Genomic DNA, 24,198 nt, shown 5'->3' on the forward strand with positions numbered 1-24,198 from the left:
AGCGATCAGCCACATTTACTACACGTCACTAAAATAGATCGCTGCAGATCTGTTTCATATTGCAACTGCAGGCTAGTTTCATTGAGCTGCTTTTTTCCCCTGTAGGATATTTCACTCAGGAGCTGCAGCCCTGTCACAACCCGCATCATGTCACATCATCTAGCTTCACTTTACCGAATTCCCATCGGCTCAAAGAAACAAGCTGCACAAAGACAATTTATACAAACATATGGAGTGCAACCTGTTCAAAAAGATATGCAAAACAACATGCGGGCAGATCGTGAATACATCAGATGCATATTTTGACACATAAAAGCAAACACACACATAATGCATATTCATACCGATGCACAGATGCATTTTTGATGAAGCATGTAGGCACAGGACCGAGTGGAAGATAAAACAGCTGTTGGTGCAACTTTGAACTATGAATGTCCCAAGATAATTAAACTTCTCTGCAACGTAAGAGCAAACGGGTTTTCCCAAAGTTTTCACAGAAAAATGCGATAAAATATCTAAATTACCAGGCGCACTAATGAATCGTTTGGGGAACTTGACTCTCTCTCAATTTCTCTCTCTCTCAACTTAGCAGGGAGGATGCAAATGGGTTATTCACATTCAATATTTGTAAAGATTGAGTATTCACTATGTACAGCTGCTAGCACGCTTCCAAAAAAAAATATTTATAATCACAGGTCATCTCATCCCAGCGTTAAGGAAATAAGTATTGGAAGTAAAGCCATTTTCAGACAATGGGGTCAGGGCTTTTTCCACATTTTGCCTTCACAACAAAACATAAATCTCCAGAGCGTTTGGACGAGGGGTGGCGCAGCATGCAGGAGACAGGTGACATAATAATTCCACTGCGGGGATCACATGTTTTTGTTTAAAATTCATTGACTCCAGCATCAGTTCTTATCACCAAAAGCTCCTGACAACGTGTTAGAAACATCACTAAGGCGTCCACTCGTTCATGGTGAATCCACCGGATAAACTCCTCCTGTACTCTCACATGGGTTCATTCGGACATTATCCAGTTTTTTACTAGGGGGGCTGGAAGAATAAACTGCAGCAACTAACTTGGGACATTTTCATTCCCACAGATTATCGGTTCAGTGCCTGTCTGAAAGCAGTTTAAGAAACCTTTCTGACCTTTCTTTCCTTTCAGGGTTTTCCTCCAAAGTGTGGAGAAGATGCCGTCAGTCCAGTCATTTGTGGCCACATCCAGTCGACCAAACATCTGGGGGGCTGTGATGGCTTTGGGGTTCATGCGCATCTCTTTGTGAGCCTGACCACATTCTGGTGGATGAAACACATTTAGAAACATGAACACATTGTAACATAGCCATCACATTTATTAAAACAAAAACAACAAAGTGTACATAAAAACAGCTTGTACAATGATTTGTGAGGCAGCACTTTTAAGGGTAGGGCAGAGAGGATGATTCTTCTTCTCTGGGTGTCTTTGCCTCTCTTGCCCACAGACACAAGAGTTTCAACCAACAGCCAATTTATCACTAGATTGTGTCTCTTTTACTTGAACATATAGTTCTGTTAAAAAAAGGGCTTCAGGCACTAAATAAAGTGAGGATGCTTTCAAAAAGAGCGCCATGAAAAGCTTTTTATTCATCAGCTGAATTCAAATTTAGTGTGACTACCCCTTGTCTTTGAAAAAAAATGGATTTGTGACTGGATTAGGATTCCTTACTGTCTTCTCTAATGTTATATATTAAAGTAATCTAAGACTGACTCCATGAGGGCCACACAGACTCCCTGTTCTTCTTGTCTTGAAAGAAATGTTGTTATTACTCTGGCTAAAAGTTTAGGGTCAATATCTCGTGCAGAAATTGCAGAATTTATCCTGGGACAGATCAGATGCCTCCCTGATTGTGTTGTATGATAGATAGGAATACACGCATCTACCTGACTCAGTGCTGTTCATCCCAAAACATGCACACAATCCCACCTGTCAAAGCTCTCATCAACGTGTGTATGCAAGTGGTCTTTCCAGCCCCACTGGGCCCCAGGGCCATCATGCCGTGTCGGACCGTCTGAGTCTCATACAGCTGGATTATCTTCAGCTTCCAGGGAGGGTGACTGATCAGACCTGCTTCCTCAACCTGATGAAGCAAAAATAACAGTTCAAACACCTGCAGTTCTGAGTGCGTCTACAAAGACCAGTGACACGGTCTGAATCTATATCGTTACGGCAGAATCAAATATTCAGAGGAGAATTACAGTATGTTGTCTTTCCTGTGCACTGTGGGTGCCACAGTCACTTAGTTTAGATCCCTCACAAATGGTAAATGACACCATTCTTATCCCTTTGGGTGCTATATCTTGAGGCGTTTAAGAGTGACATGAAAGATACAGTCTCTCAGTCCATTAGTCTTTTCCACCGATTTCACAGCCTCTTTATTTCTCTCTCCTTACGTGTTCCTGCCCTTTACTCTCTCCCCTCCATCTCTCTATCCCACTGTGTTTATCTGCTATTCCACTCTCCCTCACAAATGTAGACAATCGAATCCATTACTACCCTCATACCAGTCTGTCGATGATGGTCTCTAGTTCGGGGTAGCCTGCTTTATCAAGTTGGATGCTTGGGAAGAGGTCGTCAATCAAGCTCAGGAAGAGCGGCTCGTCCTCATCGATCTAACAAACGCACAAATGCATACACATTGACCCATGTTAGCAAAAAGTCACAAATGAAAGTTGGGAATAATCCATCTGATGATATTAATATTCTGGTCTGATCTGTTGTGCTTATTTTATGGGTAATCAATACAATCTTTTACTCCTTTTTGCTATTATCAAAATGTCTGCTCATGAAAATGTTTAAAAAGAAACTGGCTTGATTGTTCTGTGTTGTTTTTTTCTGATATCAAGATCATCTATTGAAAGCTCTATTGCATTATATTCTAAACTGACCAGTTTGGAGAGATTCATGTCCCTGAGGACCCTCATGACGATGGTGGACTCCGTGTCAGTGGGATTGGCTCGCTTGGATGCTCCCAGTGTTCTCAGCACCGACAAGATGTTCCGTAGGCCAAAGTCATAGTGAACCTGAATAGTGAGAGAACAATTAGGATTTTTCCTTAATATAGCTTGATTCTTATGAGTTTGAAAACCAGCCTTTTCTCTTTTCTCCTTTTTGCTACAAGCCTAAGGAGATACTCATTAAAGCACATAATATTTCAATACTACTCACAGCGCAATAAATAACAACGTAGGTTATAAAACATACATGAGTCACAGACTAGTAGAATGTGATTCAATCCACTTAAGGCACTGATGGTGAATTAAAAACCTTTGCATTTGTTTAAAATGATATACAAAATAAGCACAATATCAATGAGACATGAGTCAATAACAGCTCAATCATTCATGTCAAATTATCACACTTTAAAGTTGGACGGTCACCGATTTGGTCATTTAAGGAACCCATGGAACCGAAATTATGCATGTGTCTCTGATTGTTGAAGTGAGCTTTGGGCTGATGAACTTATAATTTTTTGGAGGAACTCTGATCGGCCATATCTTCTTTAAGATAGGTCACAAAAAATGGTTCTCAAATCATTTTAAAGCTCTTTTTTCCAGCTCCACATTGAACTCAAAAACTAAAGACCAAACTTTCCAGAGGTTTGGATGACATTATAGGCTAACTTTGATGAAAATATCATACATTTAAAAAAAGAAAAGTGTTTTCAATTTAACTTTACCTGTTATAATCACTCAGAATGCAATTATTTTTCATTTTTCAAGGATGCTTTAAATAGTGCGCTGAAACAAGGAAAGGAAGACCTCCACCATCTTTGTACCTGTTTGGAGAGTTGCTCCTCACACAGCTTGTAAAGGGTGAAGAACTTGCGGGCCAGCTCCATGTTGTCTTTAAACCCACAACTGGCCAGTTTTACCCTGATAATGATCTGACGGTCAGGAACCATCATGGCCACGGTGCGGAAGTTGATCTTCAGGTTCTCAGGCAGCTCCTGGCGACCTGCGTAACCCGGGTTCTAAATACAGGAAAAGAAAAAATGAGAATAAATAAAAGGGGAGATAAGAAAAAAAATGCATTTGTAATCACAAGGAAGTGTAATATTACATCTTATATTTCATAGAACCTTTAAATCTCAAATTATAACATTTCAAATAATACATCAAAATAAATAAAAATAAAAAAATGTATGCAATTTGTACAAATATATATAGACGTGCACTGCCTCCTGGGTCTCTTTGTATTTACTCATTAAATAACACTACAAACTACATGGAAGCTTAAGTTAATATTGGAAGATAATTAAACTTCATTCGGCGCACCATCCTTCAGCTAGTTAAAGCTCTATGGACACAGCTCAGGCCTTCCTCTCCACAAAGGCTGCCTTTGATTACCGTCTCTATGCACATATGTGTGTGTGTGTGTGTGTGTGTGTGTGTGTGTGTGTGTGTGTGTGTGTGTGTGTTAGTTTCTCTCTCTCTCTCTCTCCCCCTCTCTCTCTCACACACACACACACACACACCTGATCTCTGACCCGTCTCCCCACACAGGAGAATTATTCCACTGTTCTGTTTAATGACTTGCCTTGGGATGGCAACTGTGCCAGGGAGATAAAGAGATATGACTATTATTGTATAAAGATAGATAGAGGTAATGAACACTGGGTAACTTTATTAAGGAGGCCGACCCCTGTGTTTAATATTGTATGAACTGGCTTGATAAGTAAGACAGGTTGACTGTATTTAGCCACATAAATAAAATCCTATTGCATTATTTGTTTTTGCTTGGAATAAAATCAGTATCATCATATTTTTACATCCAGTTAATAAAACTAGAGGTTCTTGTGTAGCTTTAGGGACCCATATGCATGTACTCATCTTATTCAATCTGACCAGGGACTTTCTTATACAAACACAACACAGCATTACATCATGGCACTGATGCCACTCACCATGGTAAGGAAGAGGCCAAACTCGGGGTTCATCTTCACATTATCTCCGTCCGTGAAGTCAAAGTTATTGCGGCGTTCTTTCTTGCAGGAGAGGACGACCGCGATCTGCTGGGCGGCCACCGACAGAACTGGGAGGTCGATGCGGTTAAACTCATCAAAACAGCCCCAAGAACCAGACTGAGCCAGACCTGGAAATCAGACATGTATTTTATCAATTTGTATAGTCAAATATACGGCTCCAAAAATAGCTGTTTTATTCTAACCTTTTCTGGTGCTGCTTTATTTAAAATAATATAAACTATTTGCATAATATAATTGCATCAATTTGCTTTGTGACTTTTACCTTTGAATATCCTTCCCAATCCTCTGAAGTCCATCTGGTCGGAACAGTTGAAGACAACGACGTACTTTCCCAGACAGCGGCCCATATCTTTTACCGTCTCAGTCTTGCCTAATGAAGAAAAGGCATTTTTCTTACATCCTGAGACAAAGTGCCTAATTTTTAAGTGCTGAAAGAAAAACTAATTAATCTGATCTGAAATCCTGTGGTATCGACTTATCAATCCTCTTCGCAGAATTCCACCAAAAAAATGGATTCTGCCCTTTAACTTCTGATTGTTAGTTGGAAAATTATCTTATCATCTGATTAGAGTAAAAACTATCAATCGCAAACAATTGTGTCATGTGTCGAAATAGATTTTAAAGTCCTACCTGTTCCTGCTGGACCAGCAGGGGCTCCACCCATACTCATACCGAGAGCCTGGGCTATGGTGATGTAGCACCTGAGCAAAGAGACACACACACACTTCAGTTTCATTGGCATAAGGAAGGTGAATAGTTTAGCTTTCTCACAAAGCTGTTTCCATTCCCCTCACATTCAATCTATCTCACAATAAAACTAATGTGATATGGTTCTCTACAGGGAGGATGGAGGTCAAGGCACAGCAGGAGAATGCCGCCTCTGAAGCTGGTCTTGTTCCAAGACCCTTCAGCAGAGATGATGTCGGTCTCTGGGGCCTGACCCTGGCCTTCTGGCTAAAGACTGTGTTCTCTTTTCACTGCAGAGCCAGCACCGTGTCAAAAATCATTCTAATTATTTCCCCTGCTCCTAATGTTCAGTCATTAGTCTGGTGTAGAAACTATGACCACTGAATTTGTACCATTGTTAGAGTGGCCATTATTATTATAGGATTATGCAAAAACTACTGAACAGATTTTTAGAAAAGCTTGAAGGATGAGACACAGGCCAAGAAAGAACCCATTGAATTTTTAGTCAGATCCAGACAAAAGGGCAGATACAGAATTTGTCTTTTTTTTTTCTTTCTCTGAGATAGGGTGATTTTTTCTCAGGGAATAATTCATGGATCTTGAAAAAAAGTGTGAGAAATTTGGTGCGGCTTGATCGAATTAAAGCAGCCTGTAGGGCCTTGGTGGTGGTATGCGTAGTTGTGATTGTTGATTTTCTCACAAATGTAAAAATACATTTTTATGAGACTGCAATTATTCCCAGGTTGTGTTGTCCTTCAAACTGTGCAGTTGTTTGTACTCATGTGTAATCATTCCAATGTATCTTATGTGATTTAGCATATCTGTGGCTGTATTGTATCTGAATGTTGCACTGTATCGTTAGATTTATTATTTGAATCATGGTTTTTTTTATTTCATTGGCTTGTTTTACAGTTAGTTTGGTTGGTATTTATAACACACAGAAATTATCTATAGATATTTGTAATTATATAAGATAGGTCATCTGTGTGTGTGTGTGTGTGTGTGTGTGTGTGTGCATGTCTGTTTATCATTTGATATTGCCTGCTGGTCGGTACAACACTTCTTACTATTTTATCTCTGCCTTCATGAGAGTGTGTATGAGTGTGTACCCTCGTGTAAGAGGCCTCTACCTGTCAGTCAGCGGCGTAATGACAAGCCTGTCAGTGCAGCCCAAGAATTCATTCTGGTAGATGAAGACCACATCTGTGATGTTGATGACCATCTTGTCGGAGTCCTCATTGAAGTAGAAACGGCACTGCTTCAGCCACTCGAAGTCGCTGGGGGTTTTGATATGAAGTCGGCACTGGGGGAGGAGAGTAATGGGTGAGAGCGACATAGGAGAGGAGAGGGAAAGAGGTGGGGGAAGCAGATCCAGAGAAAAGATGATAAAGATAAAAGGTTGAAAACAAGGGGAGAGAGAGGATGGCAAGTGAAGAATAGGAAATTGAAGGGCACCGTTCAGGAGATGATGTGCGGTGAGAGATAAAAGCAGGACGAAAGAGGGATGAATTGATGGAGGGGCAGGAGGTGTGGGGGGGGGGGGGGGGGGGGGACAGGAAGGTTACAGGTAGAAAGAAGTTCAGAGGCAAGTAAAGAGGGAATGAAAGAAGAAGGGGTGAAAGGCCATTAGGCAGGACAGAGGCAAATCAAGGAAATCGATTGAATGAATACATGAAGCATGAAGAAATCAGGTGACAGAATAAGGAAAAAGGATGTTGAATAGAGAGATAAAATAAAACAGATTAAAATGAGCACAGAGAGAAAGGAGGATGGGACAGAAGAGGAGTGTCATTACAGGGGAGGGAAGGGAAGTAAAAAGGACGACAAAAAGATTTCGAAAAAATCTTGCCAAACGAAAAGATCTTCTGACATTCCCTCTTTTAAAACCTTTGACAGAACATGTTAAGAACTACTAAATGATCAATAGCATACTCACCAGGTCATCAAATATGTCCCTCTGGTGGACGTGAATGGTGATGAGGGTCTCGTACTTGATCCTCTCTACTGCCTCCAGGTCTTTTGTGGTCGTCTCAATCAGCGTGTTGAGCAGGTCCAGGAAGAACTGGTTGGTTTTGGACATGACGCGGCGATCCGCTCTGGCGTTGGTCAGAGCCTCTTCAGCGTCTCTTGTCCATAGCATCTGAATGCCTAGCAGGCCCACCTGGATCAAGAACAAGAAACTCATTGCATGATGAACAAACGTGTTGGGCTCGGGCAAGTTCGGACACGCGATTTCCGATATGTTTTCTTCTCAGTACACAGCAGTAGGTCAACAACCAAAGAATATGCCCTGTGTGTGTTAGGTGTTAGTTTGAATCCAACTATGACCTACCTGAGCGGGGTAGGAGTTTAGGAATTCGATGAGCTGGAAGCCGGAATCTTGGATGTTTTGGGAAGCCTGTCGGATCACCAAGTTCAAAGACTTCTGGGATTCACTCAGCAAAGCGCTGAGCCAAGCCTCCACGTTCCCCTCTGCTATGACAGGACGATCTAGTTCCACAGTCTCCTCCTCCCGTGATGATATAGCCAGGATACGGTCGTATACCTGGGAAAGATGACATGTTTGATTGATTAGACTAACTCATGATTCTATATCACTTTTGAAGGGAAGTAATATGATGAAATAAACTTTTCCACACTATTCTGATTAGTCAATTCAAAGGTATGGGCTTGTTTTGAATTCTGCCTGATGCAATCACTTTGCTTTTTCGGATGTTTCAGCTCTCTTGTCAGAGGGTTTGAAAGACGCCATTGTTCTGTGACACTGACAAATTAAAATACATAATGAATAATAGGAACAATGAATCACTGTAAGCAGCTCAATGAAAAAAAATTCACCTTCTCATGGAATTGGACAGATTTGATGTTGTCGAAGACGTTGAGAAGGTGGGCCTGGATAGTGTGGGAGTCGGAGGCCTGGCCCAGGATCTCGAGCAGAGCAGGGTCGGAGACAAAGAAGAAACGAGGGAACTGTAGACGCTTCTTCTCCAAATATCTGTTTGACAGCATGAAAAGAAAATGTTAGAATAGTTTTTTTCTGAAAGCAGCTTGTGTTTGAAAAACTGCTGGCAGCACATCAGTAAAAAATATTTTTTTTCTTATGCAAATTTTTTAAAAGTACACCACTTTGAGTTAAGTTTGAACTATTCATACTTCACATTGTCACATGTGATCTAGATGACAATGGTTTTACACTTTAGTACTTCATACGTACCCTGTAAGGGACTTCTGGCAAATCTCCAGCTGTTCAAAGAGGTGAGGAAGCAGCTGTCCCATGGTCTCATCTCCCACACATGACTGCACGACAATGGGCATCTCGTGGGCTCGCATCATAATCTTCACCCAGGATTTGTCGATGTTGGAGAAACGCTTTGCTTCCTAAAGTAGAGTTGAGTAATATTTGATCATTCTCTAAGTCCAGTTGCATTATGAAAAAATCCACAACACTACAACAAATTATCAGATAGTTACTTTGTACATTAGGGCATGATAATTAAATTTAGTAAAGTAAAGCTGCAAGGACATTATTAACAGTAATTATACAAAAAATGATATGTAGCTGTATTTATAATATGTTCTCTCTACTCCTAACCACAAACATGACTAAATATTAGATTTAAATAGTGATGAAATGATGAATATGTCATTCCGATCACCCCTCTGAAATTAAGAGAGGAATAATTCACTGCGATGTACTGTACCTTTGGCATCTGCTTGGCGATGTCTCCCCCCACAAACACAGCCTCCAGGTAAATCCAAAGGTTCTGAACGGTCACCCAGTTTTCAATGATGTCATTGGTGTTGGAGAGATTCTGAACCCACTTCTGGATCTGGGGTTTAAACGGGGTGTTGTACCTGGGAAATGAGACACAAGTAAATAAATTAAATAAATAAACTTTACATTATACCACACGTAGCTTGTGGGGTCACCGTCACATCTACATGACGATCAAAGAGCTATGATGTGCTCTCATCAAAACACACACTACTGATTAGGAGTTTTAATAGGGACATACCTGTTGCTCATTAGAGACCCCAGGACCATCAGGCTGTCCTCCATGCTGGCAATGATCTCTGCTGTGCTGTCTCCTCTCAGCAGCAGTTCTCCTCGGGTCTTAAAGTTGGCAAACGTCAAAGTCTTGTTGTCCCACTCAGCAATCACCTGTTTCAGTTTCTGCTCGATATCCCGCTCCTTCACTGCACTGATGCAGATATCCTGTGTGAGAAATGGACAGATTTGATGAAACATTAGCAATACCAGTGATAGTGGTCTTTAACACTCTAGTATAAATAATACAGGAAGTAAGGAATGTTAAATATCAATGGTGACCACAAGAAAGTAGAAAGGGAATTAATATATTACATGAGTGTAAAACCTGTGATTAATTATCAATATCCATATTATCAATATACATATTACATTAATGTTCATTAATGTGATTTAACAGCCTGTATAAAAATAATGATTGATTTAAACACATCTATTTGTTACCAGGATTAATGCTCACTGCATTTTGGAGATAATATTAAGGCTCATTGTAACTCTGTTACTTCATGCTGTATGTACAATTCATCAAACAGAAAATTAAAGCAATGTTTATAAAATACTGTAATGTAATGAATCAACGCTGAATGGTATACATGTGTACTTTTACGATGTTCATTAATGACATTTATCATCCGTTACGAAAATAAAGGTTCTTTTCACAACTGTTGTGGCCTAAAATAAGAAGCCTACTGTTCACTCTTACCTCAATCTCCTCTTTATACTTGAGCAGAGGAGCCTCCATAATGTTACGAAGCTTGAATGTATCGGATTCCACCTCAAAGATATGTCCAGTGACCTGCTCACAAAACCAGATAAACCAAATGTCAACACAACACCAATTAGTATTATCTCAATAATGACTATTAAATCTGAATAACTGGAAAATGCAGTGGTATGTCAATGGCCTCAGGATGTAGGTGGCCTTGTTTCTCTGACCTCCGCAAGTCTCTTCCAGTGGCGTGCCACCATTGCCTTGTTGGTCATGAGTTCCATCAGGGGGCAGCACTCACTGAAGTCATCGATTGTTTTCTTCAGGTCCAAAAAGGCCTTCCAATCCTTCAGAGCGCGAGGCAGCTTACGACATCTGGAAGTTACACAGTCAACAAAAGCAATTAATGTTGCATTCTTCTGAGGCACGCGCACACACACTGCACAGTTACACAGCGTAACCAGTGCAAAAGTAAAACTTCTAAACCGATGGAAAGCATGTCTGCCGGAGCACGGAGCTGCCCTGTCTTCTTCCAGCTTTGACACCAGCACATATTCCCCTTGTGATTGCTATTTGCTTTAAAACATTCAGCTACTTTCATACTGTCACGAGAACAGAAACGTGGAGACATATATTTTTCTATTTGACGGAAAGCTTTAACTTGGGCAAATTCTCTCTGACATCTGCAGATAGAATAAATGTTTGTAGTGGTCAGAGTGCAAAGATAAACATGAATGGAGATGGTGAAATTGAACTCTTTTGGAGCATTCATGCAATGCTTCATGAAAGCCCACCAGAGAGCGAACATTTTGTTCTTTTTTTTTAATTAGGCCAGAAAAGGGGTGACGGCTCAGAGGGAGTTTCATCAGTTCATTTGATTTTCTTTGTGTTTCATTTTCCTGTGATCTGCTCTTTATATGGTCTTCAAAGGTGATGGTCGCCCACTTCCCATGGCAACACGATGAAAGTGTTGGAAAGGACACTTTTTTCAGTTTAATCAACGAAACACATCAGTGGAGTTCTGTTTGATCTTCAGCAGAATTTAAGTTAGAGTTTAGATCAAGTCAGCACGACAGTGGTATCAGTTTGATTTACATTAAAATGAATGTCACAGGAAATGAACTAACCTCGCCTGAAAGTCCAGCAGCTCATTGTTGATCTTTTCAATGTGGATGTCAGCCCAGAGGATATCATAGTAACTGTTGACTGTCTCGATGACACTGTTGTAAAGGCCATACAGCTTATGAAGCAGAGCCAGCTGCTTCTTGATCTCCAGCAGCTGAGGATGCTGGGTGACAGGAAGCCCAAACAACTCCTCTCCACTCGTGAAAGTGATGTACTTCCTGTGCAGGTTGTCAAATTGATTCTATAGAAAAGAATGGTCACAAAATACCAAGTTCAATAGCGTTAAATATTACGATCACAAACTGATGCATACACAATATTACCAAATCCGATCGTCAATAACAAACCTGGAACATGATGAGTCTGTCACTGGCATCCTGGGGAGCGAGTCCCAGCACCATGGGACCGTCCTGTAGCAGAGAGGATAAGTTATCTTTGTCAGCTGTTACTTAAATGATTCTGAATCAAGCCACAATAATTATGTGCTATAAATAAAATAAATAGCTTAATGGGTAATTGGTCCAATATTTGTAGGTGGCTGCAAATCCTGTCTGAGTGTTAAGTATGTAAAGACATGAGCACTTATATCTTGCATTTTTTCGCTCCTTTTTTCCTTTACCGTCTCATAATCGTGGTAAAATTGTTGACAGTCTGCCAGGAAGGTTTCTACGTTGCTGCCGAGCTCGCCTCTGAAGGTTGGCTGCAGGGACACCAGCTCGTTCTGTATGTCTGTGCCCAGGGACAGCAGCTTCTCCCAGGCGTACCGCATCGTGTCCACCTTCTCCGACTCTTCCTTTGGCACTGACAGCCCATATTTTTGAAGCATGGCGTAAGACTCCTGTGAAGAAAGAAGAAAGATGCTGCTACAACCTGGCAGCCACAAATGTAAAATCATCCATGGAGTGCGTCATATTTCGGCATTAAATCAAATAACAGAGTTTCACCTCCTGCGCTTCTTCTGTACTTCCACTAAGATTCTGATACAGGGCTCAACCCGAACGCTCAACAACTACCATAAGTCGTTTTCAGACATGAACTCCGGAAAATGTCCAGACAATTGAGTCAGAAAACAGGAAAATCTCCATATATATATATATGATGATATAATATAAAGTCCCTCTAGATAATTTCAGGATATTGTGTGAAGTTCTTAGCATGTGTGAAAGCAGCTATGTTGTATTAAAGACATAATGCTGTGCTTTATACCTCAATAGGTCCAACTTGGAAATCAATAGATATTTGGTGCTCCCTGATCTCCTTGAGTGATGCCATGGCGATGCGAAAATCATCCAGGTCTTTGATCTTTCGATGCAGTTTCTTTCCTGCTTCATCTACGAAGGCAAAGATATGCTCCATCTCTGAGCGATACTTCCTGTTACAGTACACTCCATAATCCACCATCCAGTGCTTGGTTTCAGCAGTGAGGGACATCTTCAGGTCCGCTAGTACAAAAAAACAGATGTGAGCAGTTGTAAGCATCAAGTTTACATTTCATGTTTGAGTTTCTATAGACACCTTTACTGTAAAGAAGGAATTGAGCGTGGTGTGTTGTCAAGCAAGGGAGTGATGTTGTAGGTACCAAAGAGAGCTAGTAACACTGAATCAATCTAACCTGTTAATATGGCCACAGCTCTGAAGGTAATGATTTCTGGTTCCGAGTTAATCTCCAGCTCCAGGTCTCGATAGAAAATAATCTGGCTCTCAAACTCTGACAGCAAGGGGTTGCCCTGGACAAATCTGAAATAAAAGCATTGTTGTGATGGTTTGTTGTTTTCAATGGGAGTAACTTCATGCATTAAAAAAGAGTTCTCAGTGACAACAATTCAGTTTATCATACTTCTGCATGGCGTCTTCACGATCCTCTTTCCAGATGTGATGGTAATGGCTAAAACCGTCCAGAGCAGTCATCACTTCCTGCACATTCACATAAGCAGGAGTTGTGTAGGAAATAAGAGACATTCATATCTAAACATTTTGAAATTGAACTAGAATGAAAGAGCATGTACCTGTTTGGTGGAGATGATGGAGGTACTGAGATGCGCCATCAGTTTGACTATGTCCTTGTTCTCAGACACACACTTGTAGTAGTTTCTGGCCTGGAAGGGGATGGCCTGAATCACCGATGCTGAAATGTCTGAGGTGCTGCCGTCTGGAAAGAGTTCGGAGAACAGAATCTTAAATCGTTCCTGTATAACCACCCATCACTGAAGGATTGTTCAGAGAGAATATTGGAACCTTGTAAAAAGTCTCTTTTGCTTGTTGTGTAACCCTGTTCATTATGTTTCTTTTATCAGTGGATGATTTATAAATCTTATTCTACTAAAAAACATTTTGATTATAACTCTTTTAAGGAAAAGTTTTTAGATAAACAATTTTTGATTCTAAACTGTATCTTTAGAACAGATTTCCTTTCAGCAAATCAATCATGCGTCAACTTTCTCAACTATTTCACTCCATTAGCTCCATGTTAGTTTAGTTGAATGTGACCGAAAGAGCTGCTCTGTGCGGGTGATTTAAAAAAAGCTCTCTTGTTTAAATGTCTTCCTTCCAAAGCCACTGACACATTCATGTCCCTTCCATCAGTATGACTGTCTGCTCCCAGTCAGATGGGGCTTTGCTCTGCTGAGCTGTGAAATAAGGAGATCTGATTATGAAGTGAGTGTGGTGCAGTGACTAATGATCTGTGTTCTGATCTGCATGTTAGAAACAATATGGATGAATCACTCTTAAAGTCCAAATAGACACGCAGATGAGGTATTAAAGTGCTGGAGTCGTGTTGACGCAGGTCTCTTATATCCTCTCATACCAGCCAGGCTCCGGTGTGTTGTCGCTCCGTCCTCTGATTCACTCTCAGAACTGTCTTGTTTCAGGGCCGCCATCCGTCTTTCATTCATCTTTCTCTGCAAAAGGGAAAACAGAGTTCAGTGAACATCTAAAGCGTTTGTTTATCAGACTGCAGGATCATTAAGTTATCAGTTCAGGAATGTAAAATGATCATTAGTTGGTTTTAGTTAAGGTCAAGGGGAGGATTAAGCTATAACCCAACTGGCATTGGGCTAACGGTGGGGTTCTTCGTGGACAGGTTCCCAGCTTATTGGAGAGCTGACGTTTAGAGACAAACAACCATTCACACCTACATCGTCACCAATTAACCTAATCTGCATGTCTCTGGACTGTTGGAGGAAGCCGGAGCACCTGGAGAACACTCTCAAAGACATCGGGAGAAAATGCAAACTCTACACAGAAACGTTTGAACCTGAATTTTAACCTAAAACCATCATACCGTGAGCTGACAGTACTAACCATTGCACCCCTATGCCACACTAAATCTAACCCTCATTAAAATCAAACCAACCTTGGAGATCCTCTCTTTGCTCCACTGGCAGACTCCTTTGCTGACGCTGACCACGCTCTCCACACACCGGTTTAAAGCCTGCTGAACCTCATCCAGAGATGGAACTATTTTAATGTTGGGGATGGAGAGGGTCGCATTGACTTTGATGATTGCCGGCTCGCTGCTGCTTTTGCCATGACTGGGTGATTCATCCTCAGCTACAGGGGAGTAAAGAAGAGAAGCTCTGATACAATATCATTTGATTCAAAGATGGACATTTTAGCTAAGCAGACATAAAAAGGCTAATATCAACCACAGTAATTAGAATTTACAAGGTTTTTTACGAAGTAAGTGGTCACAGCCATCTTTAGAGTTAGAAATACACGGTGGTGGTGTTGGTGCAGAGATGATGCTGCTGGCCATCCATTCAAGATTATTTATTATCTGCTACTTTTGTGTCTTTCCAAAGCAAGTTTACAGCCCAAGTCCAGGGTTATGATTAAATTCAAATCAATCTTAGCAGTATTTTTCTTAAGTTTACTGTTTAGGCAAAGTGCTGACCCACCGTTGAAATGCTGGTGTGAGGAGCATTGGACGTGCTTGCGTAGCACCTCCAGGGTGTGACGTGTCAGTCTAAGCAAGGCATCCATGTTGAGGTGGTTGAAGTGGGTGAGGAGCTCCTGGGCTTCTTCCTCCATCACTTCCATCAGGTCCCTCTTCTTCTTCTTCCTCACCAAAGGAGAGGAGGGTGTAGTGCTGGCAGGAGGGAGTGAAGTGCTTCGAGAGAAGAGCTGGCCCTCATCGTCACCTAGGATGAAGGAGGTGACACATTTCAAGTTGAACATGAATGCATTGGATTAAAGATCTCCTTGACTAATGAGGCTTTTCAAATGTGAAGTAACCAAAAGCCTACTAGTTATGACTTTTCTATTTCATCCAATGCGTCTGTAGTGACATGCTGTTTGACATTAACCTTCTCATTTTCTCTCTCATGTGTTCCATTGCATCATATACTATTCTGTCTGATCTCAAAAGGACGCTGGATCTCAAAAGGATGTTAGAATACCTTCACTGTCCATGTTCTCCACGGACTTGCCCTCGGTGCTGCTCTCCTCCTCAACTTTTTCCACCATCCCACTCTGATTGTGGTCGAACTCCATCAGCATGTTGATCAGTTCATTAGTAGCCTCCTCCACCATTGAGCTCTTAGTGTTGAGACTGTGGGCTTGTCTTATGCAGAGGTCCTGCACACATATGCACATAAGACATATACATTAAATATCCCATGTAAGGCCAGTGCACTGCAGCATAGCATTAGCTGGAGGGTTTGTCCAGGGCGAACTCAACAGCAATAAAAGTATTTTTTTTCAAGACAAAACAAACTGAATTCATTTCAAGAAAGGTGGGGAGAAAATACGAAATCTTATAATTTCTCTTGAGTTAACTTTAATTCAAGTCTAAAAATAGACCTATGCTCAAGTAAACTGGGCAAAAAAAATCAAATTGTGTCATGTTCAATTAGTGTCAGTGATGTCTACACAGTAGTGGATATCCCATGGCATGGTGGTGGGGATTCTCATAAGTCGATATGTAATTCCGAAAAAGTATTTATTTATTTACCCTGGTGGTCTGCACAAACTCCTCACAGGTGAATGGTTCCTTTTCTGGCAGCTCACACAGCGTGGAGCTACTCATCTCGTGCAGCACTGCATCTATCCTAAACTCCACCAGGTCGTTCACCCTGTCCATTAACAGCTCCAGGTCGACTAGGGACACAGGGAAAACAAGAATAAGATAGGGACATGGTGGGAGACAGAAGTGTAGGGTCTGACTACAGATGGCAAACACTGGAGGGTGGGAAGGAGAGGGAGGTGGAAGAGGGAGCAAATTTGCAAAGGGAGAAATTCGGATAGAGAGAGATCAGCATCAAAAAGTGTGGAGTGTAGAGAGGGGCAGGATGTATGTGGGAGAGCTACTTGTGAAAACACGAAAACAGCAGGTACATGATGAAGACATTACTGTAAATGTAATAATATGCTTGCAGTGGCAGGATGTCTCATTCGTTATCATGTGGCACAATGTGATCTCTGCATTTTTTTGTCTTACCCAAAGTCTTGTCGATGCGGCTGAGGTACTTGTCTATGTTCAGAGATCTCCAGCTGAGGGAGGTCAGTCCTGGTTGTATAGCCTCATCCACCTAAAAGGTCAAAGATGTACAGTGATGCTCTTTGGACAGTCAGTCTCATTTTGTCATAGATTTGTATGTCACATAATAATGTTGGACAAAAAGGGACATCCATTAGCAGAACCAAAGCAAGCATCACAGCGAATGTATTCACTACCGTCCGTTTAATTGTTCCTTTGTTTGTTTGTTTGTAAAGAAGATTACACAAAAACAACTAAACATATTTCCACGAAACTAGCATGTAGTATTGTTTGTGGTGTGGATCTGGATCTCGGGGGTGGAACCAGCCATTCTTTTACTTTTTCTTTAAATATACAAATACAAATATCGTCTAAAACAATATTTAGTTCATAAATAACTTAAATTTCATCAAGATCCTCTCTTGATTCTCTGAGAAAATGCTGAAAAACATTAAAATGCTAACAGTTGAAAAAAAATCACAGCTGTGTTCTAAATGTTCTTGTGTTTTGTCTATTTTTTGTTATAGTATTTAAGTCCACCATTACATCTCTATATATCTATAAATCATATATCTAATTATATATGGGACAATTAATGTTCCATATTCAAATAAATGTATTAATTAAGAGCAGATTATACAAATGAAACAATGTACTGTGAAGTTAAAATGAAATTTAGAAATTACAACTTAAATTATGTACAGTGAACCGTTGATGTTTTATGACATTAATCATACAATTATCAATATCAGTATCCGAAAAACTAAATATTAGGTAACTTGCAGGATATTAGCTTTAATTCAAAATAGTCAGGAATTATACCATAACCGCTCCTTACCTTAGCTACATGTGGAATGGCCAGCTGTTCAAAAGCACTGTGGATCTTAGCCCGCACTCTGGTGTTCTCAGTCAACATTAACTGCAGGGGAAAGACACTATTAGAGTTTGTGTATTCACTCACATCATTGTTGGAATGATGAATACTGATGGTACAATATAAATATAAACCTTCTTGACAATAGTTATGTCCTTCTCTACTGCTCCCTACGCTTAGTCATTTCTAAATTGTGTGGATTTCTAACGTAAATATGACAAAAGATACTTTTCTACATAAATGCACAAGTTGCTCCTTTACATTGTGTCTATTTGCACATGTGACTAACAGTGTGCTATGTCCACCTGTAGTTTGTCATAGTTCTTTTTGAGGGTGTCCTGCTTCTGCTGTAGCAGAGCAGCGAAGGGCGGCCTGTCCAGGTTCATCCTCGTCATGAAGTTCGCCTCTCTGATCTGGGTCCGAATCTCTGGGTCAAAGTTGACGAACAGCATCCCTGTGTCTGTAGATCTGACCAGCAGAGAGGCCTGCAGGCCCGCACAGTTGCGCTCCATCTGGTGAGGGTTGTGAGAAAGATGAGGAAGGAGAGCGTGAGGAAGAGGTAGAAGAGATGAAATATCTAAACAAGAAGTGTGTCGATGTCATTTTGTCATATTAATAATTATTACTTGTCCAGCGCCCATTCTGAACATGCCTGAATGTAATGGGCTGTTTGCTTAGTCTGTGGTAATGCTGGTTGCAAGTTTTTTCTGAAACTGTAAAAGTGACCTGCTGTAGTTGAGCTGCAGCAAAGTAAAGACCAACTGTTGCACTTAGTCTGCAGACCCATAAAGCCTCTGCTGCACAAAGAGCTGTTCATCTGTTTATTCAAAGTTCAGTGAAATCTGTATGCGGAGCCTAAAACCGGAAAATCAGTTGCTGCCATTGTCCTAAATGTGCCAGTTGTCAGGAATACACTGGTCGCTCAACTATGTCACCTAAGTTGATGAATCCTAGCTGCCGCTGCTATATGGCACCAATCGCATGCTGATTCTGCTTATTAATATTAATTGTATCATGTGTCCAAATCACACCAAATTAAACACTGCACTTCCTTATGCCCTTAACAATGGACAGTGTGAAGACGATAAAATGAATGGTTGTCAGGATATGCCACACACAGAAAGACAGACGCATGTTTGCTTTGCCCAGTTCACACAATGGTTTCTCTCTTACCTCTTGCATCCAAACATCATGGTGGAAAATCTCAAACCTCACAAGGTCCCTTGCTACCCTGTTAAAGTTCTTGATGATCCGTTTGGCCTCTGGTGTGTAAAGAACTGCATGATGCTGCACAAGAATACAATGGTATTGTTTAACATTAAAGAAAAAAAAAAAAATCCACTCATAGGGACACTGTAAACAAACATTAACAACACTATGGCCCTACCAAATCTTGTTGTAAAGCGGCAGAAATTCAATATCACCTGTTTAAAAATGTCCATGGGACCCTGGATTCTGCCGTAGAGCTGCCGCACCCACATGATCCTGCCTCCCACAGGGGGCAAGTCCCGGCCAAGGGGGGGGTGCAGTTTCTGCTGCTCAAAGATACTGGAGACCATTTCAATGTCATGGCCGAAATTCTGCAGAATGTGCAGGTACTTCTCGTCGACGCCAAGTGCTGGGATGCCCAGTCTGTATTTGTTTCGAAAATGCGAAATAGTTGCATTTCATCAGAATTCAAGAACGGACAACCAGTAATGGAACAATGAAATAAACTAGGGAGGAATAGAGTCAACTGTAATAATAATCCAGTGATAACAGTCTTTTTAGGGCAATGTCTATTACAGTAACTTCTGGCATGACTTTCTTCACTGCAGGCATAACTAATGACATCATCTCTGGCAGTATTCCATATAGATGTAAATGAGCCTGCTGACACAGTACAGGGCAGTAGAACTGGCAAAACCTATGGAATTCATTATCGTTGTTAGTTACAGATGTATTTAATCAGGCAAATTGTCCACAGCGAGAAAGCGTTATCCAGAAGTTCTGCTAGTTTTCTTTTCAAAGTCGGCCATTTGATTGGGGATTAATTAGAGGCTGCGTTACTGAATGAACGCACTCGTCTGTTACTGATTAGCAGGTTCGACAGAGGATAAGCACTTTTCTGTGCTGTGGATCAGACATGGTGCTAAATAGTGTAAAGAGTTGGTTACCTTTCAAATTTCTTCAGCACATTTATAGCTCTTTCTGTGTTATGAATTGTTTCAAAGGTGCGATCCATAAAACTCGTGATCTGATCCTGGAAACACAAAAACAACAAGAGATCAAGAGAGTGACTGATGAGTCAGAGCATTAGAAATGTCCGCTGCACACTGAGTGTAGACGAGTCAAAAGTTTAGTAAGATTTGTTATGGCAGAGCACTGTACACCTGTATGATTCCCACTGGTATATGGACTTTTGTGGACACCATGTTAAACAGTATATGTATAATCTGCCACGACAACATAAAACATGTGGTGTGATCCATTTCCACTCACCGTACAATATAGACAAAACAAACTAATTAGTTTTGTCTGTAATATTTCTAATATACTCACTTATAATACAAAGAGTACTTACATGGAGCTCAGATGTACTTTTGCAGAACTCTTGGTGGTCAACATCGAAGTCAGTTCTTCTCTGGTCAAGGAAACTGTAATTTTTCTTCTTTATGTTGTGCACAATGGCCTATCATAACAAAAACACAAGCATAAAAACAGTCAAATGTGTGCATGCCCAACAAATGCATGTCTGCTGCAGTCAGTCCTGAGCTTGGGAATTCCACTATATTTGATCTTTAATCCTTTTTTAGTTTTTTCAGCAAATGGCTTTAGGATGACATCACACTGATGTTAACAACAAACTATTATCTCAGTCAGAAGGGTTAGTCAAGGTTTTACAATAGGACAAGCTTAATGCATTTTAATGATAGTGGAAATGTAACAGAATGTTAAACCTTAATGTAGTTCTGTCGAGGTACTTGGGCTATGAAAGGAATGCTTGCTGGGAAAAACGATGGAACAACACAAACCAATGGAGCAACTAATATGAACAAAACATGTTTAAGTTGCTCCTGTGGTCATGATCCATGCAGTTAGTATTATATGTTACTAAGTGAGATATATATGGTAAAATTCCACCATGTCTCAGAATTTTACCACTGCATGCAGTCAACTCTGAAAGTGGACCATGCATTGCTAAAAGTTGTAGACTACGTTGAGACGTTACCTCCCATTTCCCCTGCATTTCTGCAGTCTGCACATTCGAGGAGGGAAAAACAAACACATATCTCACATCAATATACTCTTAAGGGGGAAAACATCTGAACACCAATTAGAAAAGGTGACGCAATTCATGAATTCAAGTGTTATTTCCTGTAACCCGAGACAGCGCAGTATGATTTTGTAAACATAATTGTGTTTACCACAAGCCAAGGAAAAAGACAGTAATCTGGGAAGGGCACGCTGATGTACAACCTGAAACCTTTTGTTTAACTAAATCAAACTCACTTTGGTAGTCTCCTGAGCTGCAATGCAATTTAAAAAAAAAGATGTTTCGAATTTCTCAGCGTATAAAAGTGTAATCTATATCGGTCCATAAATTACACGTAGTCAAGCAATTCAGGTAAATAATTAATGAAACTAAATCTGATATCATAAGCAGGAGAAATACAAACTCAGCTGGATAACAGTGATGTATGAACAACAACTTGATCAAACGATGTACCCACTTCAAACCTGGTGGCCATGGTCTCCAGTGCTTCGATCTTGGAGTCCTGCAGAGAAGAGTAGTTGGAAAACGTCTCGAACATTTCCAGGATCTTGTTGAGTCGTCGCTGGAATGTGTCAAACTTCCCAAAAATGTACATCTCGCTGAAGTCAAACTGTTTCTCCGAGGGAGTCTTCTCCAACTCCTTCTTTGTTTTATGGAACCACCACTGGTATTCCTGCATGACGCAGTTTGTCACAGAACAAAGTTACACTTTCATTCAACCAATCAATCAGGATGGCAGCAATTGTCAGTTGATCTCCCATCCTCACATTTATTACATTATGACTGTACCCTTATTAACTTTTTTGGGACAACTTGCATGCGTCTGACAGTAAGCAAAACGTCTAATAATAACTCATTCTAACAAGTGTAACGTGTAGAAAACAAAATATGTTACAAACACAAATGTGAAAATGAACACATTATATAAGAAACCCCATTTGATAAAAAAAATGGAAAACTATGTAAAGGAAGTAAATAATTAAGTAAATAAAAATGACATCTATCAATAAATCCTATCCAGTACCTGGTTCAGGAAGATGGCAGCTTTGATTTTGTCAGCAACATCTTGCTGAGGTTGGTCCCATATTGAATCGGAGTCGTTGTTAGTAATGTAGGCCTTGCAGGCTGTGATCATCTGGTTTGTCACCTGGAGGTGTTGATGTGTACAATGAAATGAAGAAATGCATTTGAACTCTTTCTGAACCCAAACAACTTGAGGCCATGCATGAGCATACAAAAGGTCAAAGGGGAGATTTGTGTTGTCAAACGGTCAGTGAAACGTTATGATGCTTCTATTCCGTCCACATCTTTTCAATTGAAATCAACCCAGTAATTTTTACACCAGAACAGAAATTGAAATGTTACTAATTCTTTTGTGCAAAATTCTTTTTTTCACTCTGGGTTAATGTAACAATGAGTTTAGGGGACAAACTTTAACGTTTGAATGGTTCAATTTATTCATCAATAAAAAAAATTACAGATCACAGTGTTCAAATGAAGCCAAATCCCAGTACGGTATGAAAATGATTTGCTGAATCCCATTGTCGGTTAGAATATAATGTTCTTCATCATTGTCGTATTGTGTGGAGTAGTGACCACTCCTACCTTGACAAAAAGTGAGGAAACCTTCTCTGATGTGTTGTAGTAGTGAGAAATGCTATGAAGCATCCTGATGGCATTGATCAGACCTGGGATTGCAACCACCATCGATACCTGGGGGGGAAACAAAAATTTAAGTTTACACATGTGATGCACTTGCACAACTCCATTTCAAAAATGGAGCTCTTTCGGTTTGTTTTTAATTCAGCAGACGCTTTATCTTTAGAACGATTGAAGTATTTTTCTTACAGGGTCACTGTTGTAAAGAGGGTCACAAAACTTCTCCAAGCTGTAAAGGTATTTCACATTGTCTTTGGCCTCATTGGCTGCATCAGTGATTCTGGTGTCCAACTCCCGCCATGGCTGGATAGAACAATAACAATGAACATAGATGGACAGAGGGAATTTTTGGTGAGAACCACGTATCCTATGGAGCAGCAGAACAAAGAAATGTATGCATATGTAGTAATTATAGTCAGTAAACCTCTATAAGCTTGGATTTGGAGATCAGGAGGACACCCTTGGCAGCTCTGATGTCAGCGCTCTTCAGTTGGGCCACAAGGCAGTTGAAGCGGGACGTTCGTTTCTTCCATTGGTTGAGCTCAGCCCGAGGGCCAAGGTCATCAGCCTCCTTTCTCAGCTGCTCACTCTTAGCCAGAACCTGTCAAGCATAGATACCTTATAGTTGAAGACTTCACAACATTTAGGTCAAAAGCTCCTTCACAAACGATTTGGGAGCTGGGAACTCATCTGACCCAAGGGACTTGCTATTTCACTTTTGGAAATCCGGGCTGTTTAATAATCCCCTTCTACCAGAGTTAAATCCGCAAAATTAAGAAATTCAAGGAAAGAAAAGACACACTTAAAGCCTCACCTGGCGCATCATATTGGTTTTTATACAATGTGCAAAATGCCCTGGTCACTTCTGGATTAGACCTTGGTCTTATTTTAGGTAGTATACAAATTCACTGTACTTTTCTTAATTAAAAGGCAAATAGATGACCCGATTCCTCATCTTTGACTTGTGTATGTGAGAGCTCCCTCTGATTCATGTGTAAGTGATTCATCCATCATCATTCATCTTAGGTCCTGGAGTTATTTCAGTCATCATCCGTGGTCATTTTTTTTAAATTTAACAGCTCTTTAAATAAATTCACGCCTCAGCATCGCGGGAGACACCGATCCATTATCTTTTATTACAAAGTAGTCTTCTATATTTGTTCTGTTGATAAGAAATTGGGTCTCTCCTCATTGAAATGTTTAATCACCAATGTACGACCCATGTATGTTTGATAGAAAAGTTAAGTGCTATGTGGTTAGGTTTATAGATTTTAAGCTCTTTGATCTCAATAGTTCATAAAATAATTGAAGACTTTTTAAACAATTTTTATATT

At 40.5% G+C, this 24,198-nt stretch overlaps 1 protein-coding gene across 4 annotated transcripts in view; it reads right to left on the bottom strand.

Annotated features, from left to right (window-relative positions):
* Positions 1–24,198, bottom strand: part of dnah5 (dynein, axonemal, heavy chain 5) — an 84,014-nt gene that overhangs the window by 46,559 nt on the left and 13,257 nt on the right. Inside the window, exons 7-48 of one of the 4 annotated variants that reach the window (XM_034611782.1) lie at positions 23,289–23,465; positions 23,054–23,167; positions 22,811–22,918; positions 22,230–22,352; positions 21,663–21,878; positions 21,161–21,187; positions 20,513–20,620; positions 20,106–20,191; positions 19,374–19,581; positions 19,123–19,236; positions 18,255–18,461; positions 17,914–17,994; positions 17,037–17,127; positions 16,551–16,696; positions 15,997–16,174; positions 15,496–15,738; positions 14,952–15,148; positions 14,403–14,496; positions 13,603–13,745; positions 13,434–13,510; positions 13,209–13,333; positions 12,803–13,038; positions 12,216–12,434; positions 11,944–12,006; positions 11,599–11,837; positions 10,699–10,846; positions 10,466–10,558; positions 9,731–9,930; positions 9,416–9,569; positions 8,929–9,092; positions 8,553–8,709; positions 8,047–8,259; positions 7,651–7,875; positions 6,845–7,017; positions 5,658–5,728; positions 5,290–5,397; positions 4,947–5,134; positions 3,819–4,013; positions 2,929–3,063; positions 2,545–2,652; positions 1,967–2,120; positions 1,153–1,299 (exon numbers count right to left, since the gene is read on the bottom strand). In XM_034611782.1, coding sequence (XP_034467673.1) covers positions 1,153–1,299; positions 1,967–2,120; positions 2,545–2,652; positions 2,929–3,063; positions 3,819–4,013; positions 4,947–5,134; positions 5,290–5,397; positions 5,658–5,728; positions 6,845–7,017; positions 7,651–7,875; positions 8,047–8,259; positions 8,553–8,709; positions 8,929–9,092; positions 9,416–9,569; positions 9,731–9,930; positions 10,466–10,558; positions 10,699–10,846; positions 11,599–11,837; positions 11,944–12,006; positions 12,216–12,434; positions 12,803–13,038; positions 13,209–13,333; positions 13,434–13,510; positions 13,603–13,745; positions 14,403–14,496; positions 14,952–15,148; positions 15,496–15,738; positions 15,997–16,174; positions 16,551–16,696; positions 17,037–17,127; positions 17,914–17,994; positions 18,255–18,461; positions 19,123–19,236; positions 19,374–19,581; positions 20,106–20,191; positions 20,513–20,620; positions 21,161–21,187; positions 21,663–21,878; positions 22,230–22,352; positions 22,811–22,918; positions 23,054–23,167; positions 23,289–23,465 — 6,253 coding nt within the window. The remainder of the gene's footprint in view (positions 1–1,152; positions 1,300–1,966; positions 2,121–2,544; positions 2,653–2,928; positions 3,064–3,818; positions 4,014–4,946; positions 5,135–5,289; positions 5,398–5,657; positions 5,729–6,844; positions 7,018–7,650; positions 7,876–8,046; positions 8,260–8,552; positions 8,710–8,928; positions 9,093–9,415; positions 9,570–9,730; positions 9,931–10,465; positions 10,559–10,698; positions 10,847–11,598; positions 11,838–11,943; positions 12,007–12,215; positions 12,435–12,802; positions 13,039–13,208; positions 13,334–13,433; positions 13,511–13,602; positions 13,746–14,402; positions 14,497–14,951; positions 15,149–15,495; positions 15,739–15,996; positions 16,175–16,550; positions 16,697–17,036; positions 17,128–17,913; positions 17,995–18,254; positions 18,462–19,122; positions 19,237–19,373; positions 19,582–20,105; positions 20,192–20,512; positions 20,621–21,160; positions 21,188–21,662; positions 21,879–22,229; positions 22,353–22,810; positions 22,919–23,053; positions 23,168–23,288; positions 23,466–24,198) is intronic. The other 3 variants (XM_034611783.1, XM_034611785.1, XM_034611784.1) reach the window with 3 other exon arrangements.

This window comes from Hippoglossus hippoglossus, chromosome 16 (genome assembly GCF_009819705.1).
Source record: "Hippoglossus hippoglossus isolate fHipHip1 chromosome 16, fHipHip1.pri, whole genome shotgun sequence".
NCBI lineage: Eukaryota > Metazoa > Chordata > Actinopteri > Pleuronectiformes > Pleuronectidae > Hippoglossus > Hippoglossus hippoglossus.